This window comes from Lucilia cuprina, chromosome 2, assembly GCF_022045245.1.
Source record: "Lucilia cuprina isolate Lc7/37 chromosome 2, ASM2204524v1, whole genome shotgun sequence".
Classification (NCBI taxonomy): Eukaryota; Metazoa; Arthropoda; class Insecta; order Diptera; family Calliphoridae; genus Lucilia; species Lucilia cuprina.
This window is the reverse complement of record NC_060950.1, coordinates 17180266-17192643: the sequence shown is the minus strand read 5'-3', so window position 1 is coordinate 17192643 and position 12378 is coordinate 17180266. Positions and strand designations below refer to the sequence as shown.

At 29.4% G+C, this 12378-nt stretch overlaps 1 protein-coding gene across 2 annotated transcripts in view; it reads right to left on the bottom strand.

Annotated features, from left to right (window-relative positions):
- LOC111678717 (fibronectin type-III domain-containing protein 3A) overlaps positions 1-12378 on the bottom strand; it is a 332499-nt gene that overhangs the window by 154260 nt on the left and 165861 nt on the right. Inside the window, exon 2 of one of the 2 annotated variants that reach the window (XM_046945866.1) lies at positions 7301-8612. The exons of the other annotated variant lie outside the window; for it this stretch is intronic. Coding sequence (XP_046801822.1) covers positions 7301-8333 — 1033 coding nt within the window. The 5' untranslated portion in view covers positions 8334-8612. The remainder of the gene's footprint in view (positions 1-7300; positions 8613-12378) is intronic. 2 annotated transcript variants of the gene reach the window in all.

Below are 12378 nucleotides of genomic sequence, written 5' to 3'. Positions count from 1 at the left end.
AGTCTATAGTCTAGTCTATAGTCTAGTCTATAGTCTAGTCTATAGTCTAGTCTATAGTCTAGTCTATAGTCTAGTCTATAGTCTAGTCTATAGTATAGACTATAGTCTTATTGACTACGAAGAATAATTAAAAATTCGTCGCAAACATAATTCTAATTTATCATATTTGCTGTGATCACACATACGATTTCGGCTACGATTTAAATAATATATTCAATATAATATGGTTGCAGCAACTAAAAAGGCAATCATGTTAGAAAGATTTCTTCTTATTTTTCTGTGTGTAATAATAGAGTTGGTAGAGGCGTTTCAGATGTTTAGACTTTTGTGTTCAGCTGGAAGTGTTATAGAAAGAAATTACACTAATGAATTTTATTTTTTTTTCATACTTTACTTTCTTGCTATCAAGCTTCTAGTCTTTTTTCTTAAATGTTTTAATGTACAATTATAGTTGAGACGAAGAATGAATGAAAGAAGGAAGGAAGACCTTAGAGTGTGTATAAAATATTGTCTTTGTTGTTGGGTCTCTGGTCAGTTATTAGACATGTTGTCGGGCTAAACAGACCAGACAATCTATGATGTTATTCATCATCATGATGACGATAAGTTAAATGGGGAAAATTGTACATTTGCTTTTAATGCTGCTGCTGCTGTTGGCTTTTAATGATAAATTTTACAAAATTAAAATAGCTTAAACAATGTTTTTTTCTTTTTGTTAAAACTAAACGAAAACAACAAACATAAAAGTTTTGTTGTTGTAGCTGTTATTAGAGTGGAGTACTTAGTATTATTAATGAGCATCAAATTACAAATCCTTAAATCGTATTAATTTAGTTTTTGTAGTTTTATTTTTCCACTTGTCTCGTCATTTATGCAAACAAATGAACACTAAATACAAATACAAAAACAAACAAAAAAATTGCAAACAAATTTTAAATTGAAAAAATAAAACAGAAACTTTATAAACAACAGCCATACGTTCACACATGAGATGTTTGGAAAATCGTTGCAAATCCCTCATGTTAAGTACCAACTTTAACAAATGAAGCAAAAAAGAAATTTTCACACTTTTTTCACAAAAAAAAAGTAAGGATACCCTCATTTAAATTTAAATACTCACACCCTGTATATTTTCTATTCTATTATAAACAGCCATGGAAAAAGCAATATTATCATAAAGTTGGCGTTGGTGTTATTGATAGCGTTGCTGATAAGAACACAACAGTCGAGTGAAATATACATTAAAAAAAGTATAATAAAAAAAAAACTTTTTCAATTTTTTGTTGAACTCATTTGATAGGTTGGAATAGATTGATGAAGCCAGATTATTTGGAATTTATAGAATTCTTCTTTAAGGTATTTTCGTCTTGTAAAATGTAATATATAGTCCATTCTATAGTGTAGTATGAGATTCTAGTATATCAGATCGTCTATAGACTACTATATATAGTCTAGTCCATAGTCTAGCCTATAGTCTAGTCTATAGTCTAGTCTATAGTCTAGTCTATAGTCAAGTCTATAGTCTAGTCTATAGTCTAGTATATAGTCTAGTCTATAGTCTAGTCTATAGTCTAGTCTATAGTCTAGTCTATAGTCTAGTCTATAGTCTAGTCTATAGTCTAGTCTATAGTCTAGTCTATAGTCTAGTCTATAGACTAGTCTATAGTATAGTCTATAGTCTAGTCTATAGTCTAGTCTATAGTCTAGTCTAGTCTATAGTCTAGTCTATAGTCTAGTCTATAGTCTAGTCTATAGTCTAGTCTATAGTCTAGTCTATAGTCTAGTCTATAGTCTAGTCTATAGTCTAGTCTATAGTCTAGTCTATAGTCTAGTCTATAGTCTAGTCTATAGTCTAGTCTATAGTCTAGTCTATAGTCTAGTCTATAGTCTAGTCTATAGTCTAATCTATAGTCTAATCTATAGTCTAGTCTATAGTCTAGTCTATAGTTTAGTCTATAGTCTAGTCTATAGTCTAGCCTATAGTCAAGTCTATAGTCTAGTATATAGTCTAGTATATAGTCTAGTCTATAGTCTAGTATATAGTCTAGTCTATAGTCTAGTCTATAGTCTAGTCTATAGTCTAGTCTATAGTCTAGTCTATAGTCTAGTCTATAGTCTAGTCTATAGTCTAGTCTATAGTCTAGTCTATAGTCTAGTCTATAGTCTAGTCTATAGTCTAGTCTATAGTCTAGTCTATTATCTAGTCTATAGTCTAGTCTATAGTCTAGTCTAAAGTCTAGTCTATAGTCTAGTCTATAGTCTAGTCAATAGTCTAGTCTAATGTCTTGTTTATAGTCTAGTCTATAGTCTAGTCAATAGTCTAGTCTAATGTCTTGTTTATAGTCTTTCGGAAAGGTCGAGAGGTGAAATTTCCCTTCCCCCTTCGAACGCACGCTTTTTTTTAATCTATTTCATTCATTGAAATACGAACTGTTTTTTCTGTATTGGTGAAGAATTGTTAAAAACTATAATTTTTCGTATTTGTGGGAACAAAATAATTATTTCTATAGTGGGAAAACGTACATATTCAAGGCTCGATATACATATAAATATCAAAATTACAGTATTTTCCTAAACATTTTTCGACAAAATTAAATTAGGAGCAACATGTTGCCAAAAGACAATAACTCAATTTCCTAACAATCTACATATAATCTACATTAGCGGAATTTTTCAAAAAAAAAAATCTCCTTTATGGTTACAAAAATTGCTCGGGGCTGGCAACTCTTTTGCTGCGCAATAAAACTCATTGTAAGAAGATAAATGGCAGTTTAGTAATAGAATTTGAAGTTGTTTTTTTTTCGCTGAATAATTCGTAACTGTATGAGAACGTTTAGTTAAAGTTTTCTTCTTTTAGATAGAAACAAAAGCAAAACTTTTATATTTTGAAGTAAAATCATACTATAAAACCAAAACTGATGAGTAGGGGGAGTTTTTTTCATTTCCTTAGCATTTGAATAATGATGGCATTGATAGTTAAACGACAACAAGAAACCCATAGATTTTAGGCACAAACACACATAAACACAAAATAAGGCATATGAATATGTTTTAGTCCTTTTAAAAAAATATGTATATACATACGTTTAGATAAAACATTTGCCAAATGGAAAATGAACAGAATGTTCGAAGTGGGGTAATAAATAGAGAGAAAACCCTATTTCTACAGTAATTTATGCATTTGAAAAACGCTTTTAATAGCATGTTGCTGGTAACCATATTACAGCACTGATACATTCATTGAAAGTCATATTATGTGATTGTATGTATGTATATGTCTGACTACGTCAGTATATGTAACCAATATATGTTTGTACATGTAATCAGACAAATACACATGTATTTTTCATTTAAAGCTAATACATAAATACAAATACAGCAAACAAACATACATATCCTTAAGAGACCTTGTTGTAATACATATGTATATAGTTGTTTTTCCTTTAGTAAAACCCATATGATTTTTTTCATTTTATTTAATTTATTTCCTATTTATAGTGGGGATTATCATTAAATGGTCAGTAAAGGAAAATATCAATATTTTATATTGAAAATTTTAATTACAAAACTGTAAAATACTGAAAAATTCTAAGAACCCCAATATGAGCAATACTAAACTAAATTCAAGCTGTAGTCTACAGACTGGACTGTAGATTAGACTATACATTAGGCTATAGACTAGTCAATATACTATTCTGTAGACTAAAATATAGATTAGACTATAGAAAATACTACAGACTAGACTATAGACTACACTGTAGACTACAATATAGATAATACTATAAACTAGACTATAAAATAGACTATAGACTAGACTATAGACCATAGACTAAACTATAGACTAGACTATAGACTAGACTATAGACTAGACTATAGACTAGACTATAGACTAGACTATAGACTAGACTATAGACTAGACTATAGACTAGACTATAGACTAGACTATAGACTAGACTATAGACTAGACTATAGACTAGAATACAGACTAGACTATAGACTAGACTATAGACTAGACTATAGACTAGATTATAGACTAGACTATAGACTAGACTATAGACTAGACTATAGACTAGACTATAGACTAGACTATAGACTAGACTATAGACTAGACTATAGACTAGACTATAGACTAGACTATAGACTAGACTATAGACTAGACTATAGACTAGACTATAGACTAGACTATAGACTAGACTATAGACTAGACTATAGACTAGACTATAGACTAGACTATAGACTAGACTATAGACTAGACTATAGACTAGACTATAGACTAGACTATAGACTAGACTATAGACTAGACTATAGACTAGACTATAGAATAGACTATAGAATAGACTATAGAATAGACTATAGACTAGACTATAGACTAGACTATAGACTAGACTATAGACTAGACTATAGACTAGACTATAGACTAGACTATAGACTAGACTATAGACTAGACTATAGAATAGACTATTGACTAGACTATAGACTAGACTATAGACTAGACTATTGACTAGACTATAGACTAGACTATAGACTAGACTATAGACTAGACTATAGACTAGACTATAGAATAGACTATAGACTAGACTATAGACTAGACTATAGACTAGACTAGACTATAGACTAGACTATAGACTAGACTATAGACTAGACTATAGACTAGACTATAGACTAGACTAGACTATAGACTAGACTAGACTAGACTATAGACTAGACTATAGACTAGACTATAGACTAGACTATAGACTAGACTATAGACTAGACTGTAGACTATACTATAGACTAGACTATAGACTAGACTATAGACTAGACTATAGACTAGACTATAGACTAGACTATAGACTAGACTATAGACTAGACTATAGACTAGACTATAGACTAGACTATAGACTAGACTATAGACTAGACTATAGACTAGACCATAGACTAGACTATAGACTAGACTATAGACTAGACTATAGACTAGACTATAGACTAGATTTTAGACTAGACTATAGACTAGACTATAGACTAGACTATAGACTATAGACTAGACTATAGACTAGACTATAGACTAGACTATAGACTAGACTATAGACTAGACTATAGACAAGACTATAGACTAGACTATAGACTAGACTATAGACTAGACTATAGACTAGACTATAGACTAGACTAGACTATAGATTAGACTATAGACTAGACTATAGACTAGACTATAGACTAGACTATAGACTAGACTATAGACTAGACTATAGACTAGACTATAGACTAGACTATAGACTAGACTATAGACTAGACTATAGACTAGATATAGACTAGACTATAGACTAGACTATAGACTAGACTATAGACTAGACTATAGACTAGACTATAGACTAGACTATAGACTAGACTATAGACTAGACTATAGACTAGACTATAGACTAGACTATAGACTAGACTATAGACTAGACTATAGACTAGACTATAGACTAGACTATAGACTTTACTATGAACTACACTATAGACTATACTATGAACTACACTATAGACTACACTATAGACTAGTCTACAAACTAGACTATAGACTATACTATAGACTAGACTACACTATGGGCTTGATTTAAGACTAGTACAAGGCTAAACAACATTCAGCGCTAGCTATCCTTGTATTTTGAAACTATCACATTGTTTTCTTAATTTTATTAAACACTGTAGCCAGGGAGTATGTTTATCCTCGACCATTTAGTTAAGCAACATTTAGGAATTAAAACACAATAGAAAATAGCAAAAGAGCTACTAACGTGTTGGGATCTATTAATTCCACACACTCTATTGCTATGTGAATGTCAATTTACCCGACTTACCTAACATACTTCTCCACCAACCGCTTATATATAAGCCTGCCTGACAAGGTTCTGTTTATTCGCATTCCTATGTGTGTTGAGTTTTCTACAATTTTTGGTATAATAAATAACACCTTTTTAAAACGGAGCTATATCAGTGACAACTGACTTAAAGTTAGATTACGAGTGACAGGGTAAGTAAACAAGCAAACAATAATAAGAATTAAATAAACTTAAAAATGGTTTCAGTAAGTCAACTTTAGAGAAGAACTATAAATTTTCGCTTATTTGAACTGTTGGGTTATTATGACGATTGATGTTGGTGACCATCAAACCATCACGTTGTCAACATCCTGCTTGTGCGATGTTGTTGTTGTTGCTGCTTTTGCAAAAGCAATTTTTACCCAAGAATTCTAATTGTGTGTTCAGTTAGTTTATTTGAGTACGAGTGAAAAGGAAGGGGGACTATTTATTAGTATTTTGTATCCGTATGAGCCTAAATTTTGTGTACCATGAAATCCTATTTGGTGTTAATCTTTTGGGCTAATGTTTTTCTAGCATTTTTGTGCGTGTTGTTGTTGTTGTTTTTACTCCATTTCAGTTGTATTTGTAGTATTCATAGCTGTACAACTAAATTGAAAGACATTTAAGTAATTTTTATTAGGGTCTCTATAAAGGCAGACCAAAACGAACAAAAAAAGAATAACAGACAATACAAAATATTAGAATAGAATAGAGGAAAACAAAATGGTGTAATGAAAGGAACTAGACAATTTCACCTGTATGTAGGCAAACATTTTACCATGACATGTTTATAAGTATGTTTCGGGTGTCATTGTGTGTAATATACGGATGTTTACAGTTTATGTATGGGATAGGGCTTTTAATGAATTATAGCAAATTAAAATTAATTACTAAGAAGATTTATGAAGCATTAGATTAAAAAAATACAGAAATAGTGAATAAGAATTCTCGACACCCTTTTTTGCGAAAATTTTCAGGGATTAGTAAGGAATTTTGTGGAGGAGTAAAACAACATATTTCAATGGATGTTTAAGGTTGTCTTCTGTAAGTATTATAGTATTTGTAGAAATTTTAATATGTTCTGTTTTAATTTCGTTAATAAATTGAAAAGTTAAGCCTTTAATGGGGATTGTTGGAAAAAATTCTTAAATTTATAGAGAAGATATCTAAAATCTATCTATCTATCTATCTATCTATCTATCTATCTATCTATCTATCTATCTATCTATCTATCTATCTATCTATCTATCTATCTATCTATCTATAGAAATTACCTGTCTATTAAAGACCTCCGATCTTATACAAGACAGTAGCGACAGGAGGAATTCCTAGGTAGCCTTTCATCCGAAACAATACATTTCATAAGATGGGTCCAAACAACGATTACAATACCCAGATAATTTGGTGATAAGTATACCCAACAACATGTTGTCTTTTCACTTTCAAATTTCTGAATAATTTCTTTTTACAAATCTTACCATATTCTCCTGGAATTGCACACATGGCCTGATGATGATGAGGATGCTGCGGACATATACCCTCATGTGGATGAGGTGCTATATAATATTCTGCCGGATAGAATTCACCATGATATTGTATATAAAGTGGACCGGGACCCGGCGGTGGAGGTGGTGCTCCTGCATTAGCAACAACATTACCATTACCCATATTAGACCCACCGCCGCCGCCCGTAGCTGTACCACTATTCGAACTAACACTGCTAGTGGTGGAGCCACTAGGCGATAAGCCACCATGGCCATTTTCCATGGGCGGAGTGGGTTGCTGAGACTGTTGAGGAGGGCCATGGGGATTACCGTGAGTTGGTGGTGGCGGTGGTGGCGCATGGGGACCATGATGATGGTGATGCATATGTGGTGGTAGAGGGCCACCACCAGTGGCAGCCATGTGAGCTTGTATGGCTGCCACTATGGCCATTTGTTGTTGATGTTGCTGGGGATGATGGACCGCACAGGGTACTAGTTGAGCACCTTGAGGCGGTGTGGGTGTTTGTTGCAAAAGTGGCGGTGAAGCTGGTAAGGGGGGATTAGAACCAGCTTCGGTAGGTGACAACTGCTGCTGCTGTTGTTGTTGATGATGCAAAACATGTTGTGGTGGTGGGGCAACATGTTGCATGTGTGTATATTGTGTTGGCTGTTGATTGGGCGGTGGTGGCGCTTGTGTTTGTTGCTGCTGCTGTTGTTGTTGTGTTGGTGGTGGTTGTTGTTGTTGCTGCTGCTGTGGCACTACCATTACTATGCCACCCGAAGAGCTATTTTGCTCCAACGAAGACGAAGATAAACTATTTAAAGATGAAGTGGAAGATGAGGTTGAGGCCACATTATTGTTATTGAAATTTTTATTTTGTGATTTTTGCAAAGAAATCTGTTTTTGTGGTCTTTGAGACTGTGTTTGCTGCTGTTGTTGTTGTGGCGACTGTTGCTGCTGCTGCTGTTGATTTTGATTTTGACTTTGTGTTTGTTCCGTTGAGGCCGAATTAGTCATACGCACCATGCTAATTTATTGAATTTATCTTTAATTAACAATTAATTATAAAAAAAAGTTTTGTGTTGTAAATAGATTCGTTTTGTTTTCGTTTTCGTTTTCTTTTTTGTTTATATCATTTAACTTAGTTATTTTGAGACTTTAAATTGTTGCGAAACATTGTTGCATGTTTACCAAAATGTTGCTTAGTTTTTGTTTTGTGTGTTTCTTAGGCAGTTATTGTTTGTTTCTATTTTATAACAAAATCTTTTATAAAAATCTTCAATTTTTAATAGGAATTTTTTTTAGCTGGAAAAAATACAAAATTTTTTTTAATTAATTAAATGTTAAGAGCTTTTCTTCTAAGACACAAACAAACGAGCTTTTGTTTGCGGGAAATTTTGTTTTGTAAACTCAACTCACGTTTTCATTATTTTTCAAATGAATTTTCCAAGTACATATTTTTAATTTCTTTTTTGTTTTTTCTCAACTGATAATTTTCTAAGGTCAGGGTTATCTTTTGATGTTGTTTTAAATGTTTTTGTTGTTGTATTTGTTAGTTGATTTTTCTTGTTAAATTATTTGTTTTTTTTTAGAGTTCATTTATTTTAACAAGATTTAGTTTTTTATATAAATAAAATTTCCCCTTTTATAAATCTATATATTGTTTTGTGTTTAATGTGGGTCATGTTATGTGTTTGTAAAAAAATATTTTAATACTTTTTTATATTCTTATCTCTATTGTTATAGTAAGAAAAAAAATAGAAAAAATAATTTTGTTAAAAAAAAACTTTAGCGTATTTCCGTCTGATTTGGAAAAAACGCGATAATTATTCATTCATGCTTTAAATGAATAAATGATTTGTGCTAGTCCATGGTTCTAGGAATAACTGTAATTTTTTGTTGTCTAAGATTGTACAATTATAATTAATTTTATAGCTAAATAAAGCTTAATGTGTTTGTTAATAAAAATAAATAAAAATAGTTTTAAGTACTTTATTTCTGTAAATCTTATACAATTTTGGAATATATGTTTTACTTTTGAAAATTCATTAAAATTAGACGTTTAAAGATAAGAGAAAACTATTTATATTATAATATTCTTTAAGGTTTCAAGAATCATATAAAATTTATTTCATTTATCGCATTTTAATAATACGAAAAAAATTTGCCAAAAACTAACTAAAGTCAAGATTAAAAACTCGAAATTTTTAATTAAAACATTGTTTAAACAATGCTGAAAGTAGGGTAACTTTCAAATTCTACTCTAATTATAGTTTAAAGTCTTTCCTTTTTGAGAGACATCATAAGCAATATATGTTTAGAAATTAAAATTAACAGCAAATATTTGTTAAAAATTCGCCTAAAAGTAATAAATCTCAAAATTGCTTTAAAAATTATAATTTTAAAAATTTGTTAAAAATTGAAGTTTAAAGAAAATTTCAAAATATTTATATTATAATAATCCTTAAGGTGTTAACATTAGCTTAGAGTTTTTTTAAATTATTTTCTTTAAATAATGCAAAAGTTATTTACAAAAATCTAACAAAAGACAAGTGTAAAATAATTGCAAAATTTAAATTGAAAAATATTAAGAAGTGATTTTGAAAATTCGTTAAAATTTGTTTTTTAAAGAAAATTGAAAACTAATTACATTAAAATAATCCTTAAGGTGTTAGGAATTGAGTATAATTTATTCTAAATTGTTTCATTTAATAATAGCAAAGATATGTACAAAAACGTAACAAAAGTCGAGAGTAAAAAAATATTTCAAACAATGCTGGAGGTAGGGTGCCTATGTAAATCAACTTAAAATTCAACTATTTTTAAATTTCAAAGTCTATTCTTTCAAAATATATTCTAAACAATATATCTTCAGAATCGAAATTTTATAAAAAATGTTAAAGTTAAAAGTTCACCTAAAAGTAATCACTTTTAAAATTGATTTTAAAACCGTTATTTTAAAAATTCGTTAAAAATAGGGGTTTAACGAAAAGTGGAAACTATTTATATTATAATAATCCTTAAGGTGTTTGGAATTGAGTGCAATTTATTTTAAATTATTTCATTAAATAATACCAAAGTTATTAACAAAAACGTAACAAAAGTCGAGAGTAAAAAACGAAAATTTTTAAGTGAAAAAATATTTCAAACAATGCTGGAGGTAGGGTGCCTATGTAAATCAACTTAAAATTCAACTATATTTAAATTTCAAAGTCTATTCTTTCAAAATATATTCTAAACAATACATCTTCAGAAACGTAATTTTATAAAAAATGTTAAAGTTAAAAGTTCGCCAAAAAGTAATTACTTTTAAAATTGATTGAAACCATTACTTTAAAAATTTGCTAAAAATAGAGGTTTCAATAAAAGTGGAAACTATTTATATTATAATAATCCTTAAGGTGTTAGGAATTAAGTATAATTTATTTTAAATTGTTTCATTTAACAATAGCAAAGTTATTAACAAAATCGTAACAAAAGTCGAGAATAAAAAACGAAAACTTTTATGAGGAAAAATATTTAAAAAAATGCTGGAGGTAGGGTGCCTATGTAAATCAACTTAAAATTCAACTATAATTAAGTATATTTCAAAGTATATTCTTTCAAAATATATCAAAAACTTTATACATTTTGAAGTGAAATTGTATACAAAGTTTCAAATAACAACTTTCAAAACTAATTTTAAAACAATAATTTTGAAAATTCCTTAAAATTAGACGTTCAAGGATAATTGAAAAAAAACTTAAAGTATTCGAATCCTCTAGATGATAGGATTCTTGTGGACGTTCATCCAAGGATTTTATTTATACATCACAAAAAATATTAGCAAAAAACTAAATTAAATCAAAAGAATACATGGCAACTTTCTGAAATCTGAACCTTATTTTGTTTTTGTTTTAACAAAAAGGATTGTTTAATATTTTTTATATTTTGTTGTATTTTTTCTAAATTTTCATTTCAAATAAATCACAGTAGCTTTGAAAATATTTATTTTGTAAAAAATAAGCAAACTTTGTTTGCGAACATTAAACTTTTCTGTTAAAACTAGTGGGCATGTGTTAAATAAATACACATTATTTAAACATGGTTTTAAATAAAATTCTGTATTTTATTTTCCATTTCTTATTTATTTTAATATTATGACAAAATACACATACATATATATATTTATAAAAAAATAAACACTGAAATGATATCGTGTTGCCGCAAATAATCTGTTTCCGCAATAATAAAAAAACATGACAAAAATATTGTTTATAGTACAAAGGCAGTGTTTTTTTGGTTTAATAAATAAACAAAAAAAGAAATATCTAAACAGAAATTATTAAACAAATAAAAAACGTGTACAACATATATTGTTTTTTTTTTCTTCACTGTAAATTAACTAGATTGCTTTTTGCAAAAAAAAAAAAAAATTGAAAACAATAACAACGAACGAGAGATATCCCCTTCAAATCTGCTAATTAATTATTTGTATCAATGCAACTAATTTTCTTTAAATAATGTTAACAAATGATTTAAATATAATTAAAATTACCGACAAATCCAATATTTTGTTCATAATTGATAATGTGTCGTACTTTTTTCCACTGTAAAACATTTGACTATAAAAGTAGTGTGATCAATTTATCTTGTTTTACGTATTGTTGTAGATTGAATTGACAAAAATTAATTTGTTAGAAACTGATATGTCAAAGTTGTCAACTTAGTTACGCTCTCATACTGTGACAATCTCATACATACAAATATATTCGTAATAATGGAAGAAATTGACTGAAAATACATGTGTATGTGTTGCCATATAAGTAAAAATTTAGTCGAATTTATTGATGAAATATAACTAACATAGAAATGAACCAGAAGTGAACCAGAACAGAACTAGAACTGACCTAAAACTGAACTAGAACTGAACTAGAACTGAACTAGAAGTGAACTAGAAGTGAACTAGAACTGAACTTGAACTGAACTAGAACTGAACTAGAACTGAACTAGAACTGAACTAGAACTGAACTAGAACTGAACTAGAACTGAACTAGAACTGAACTAGAACTAAACTAGAACTGAATTAGAA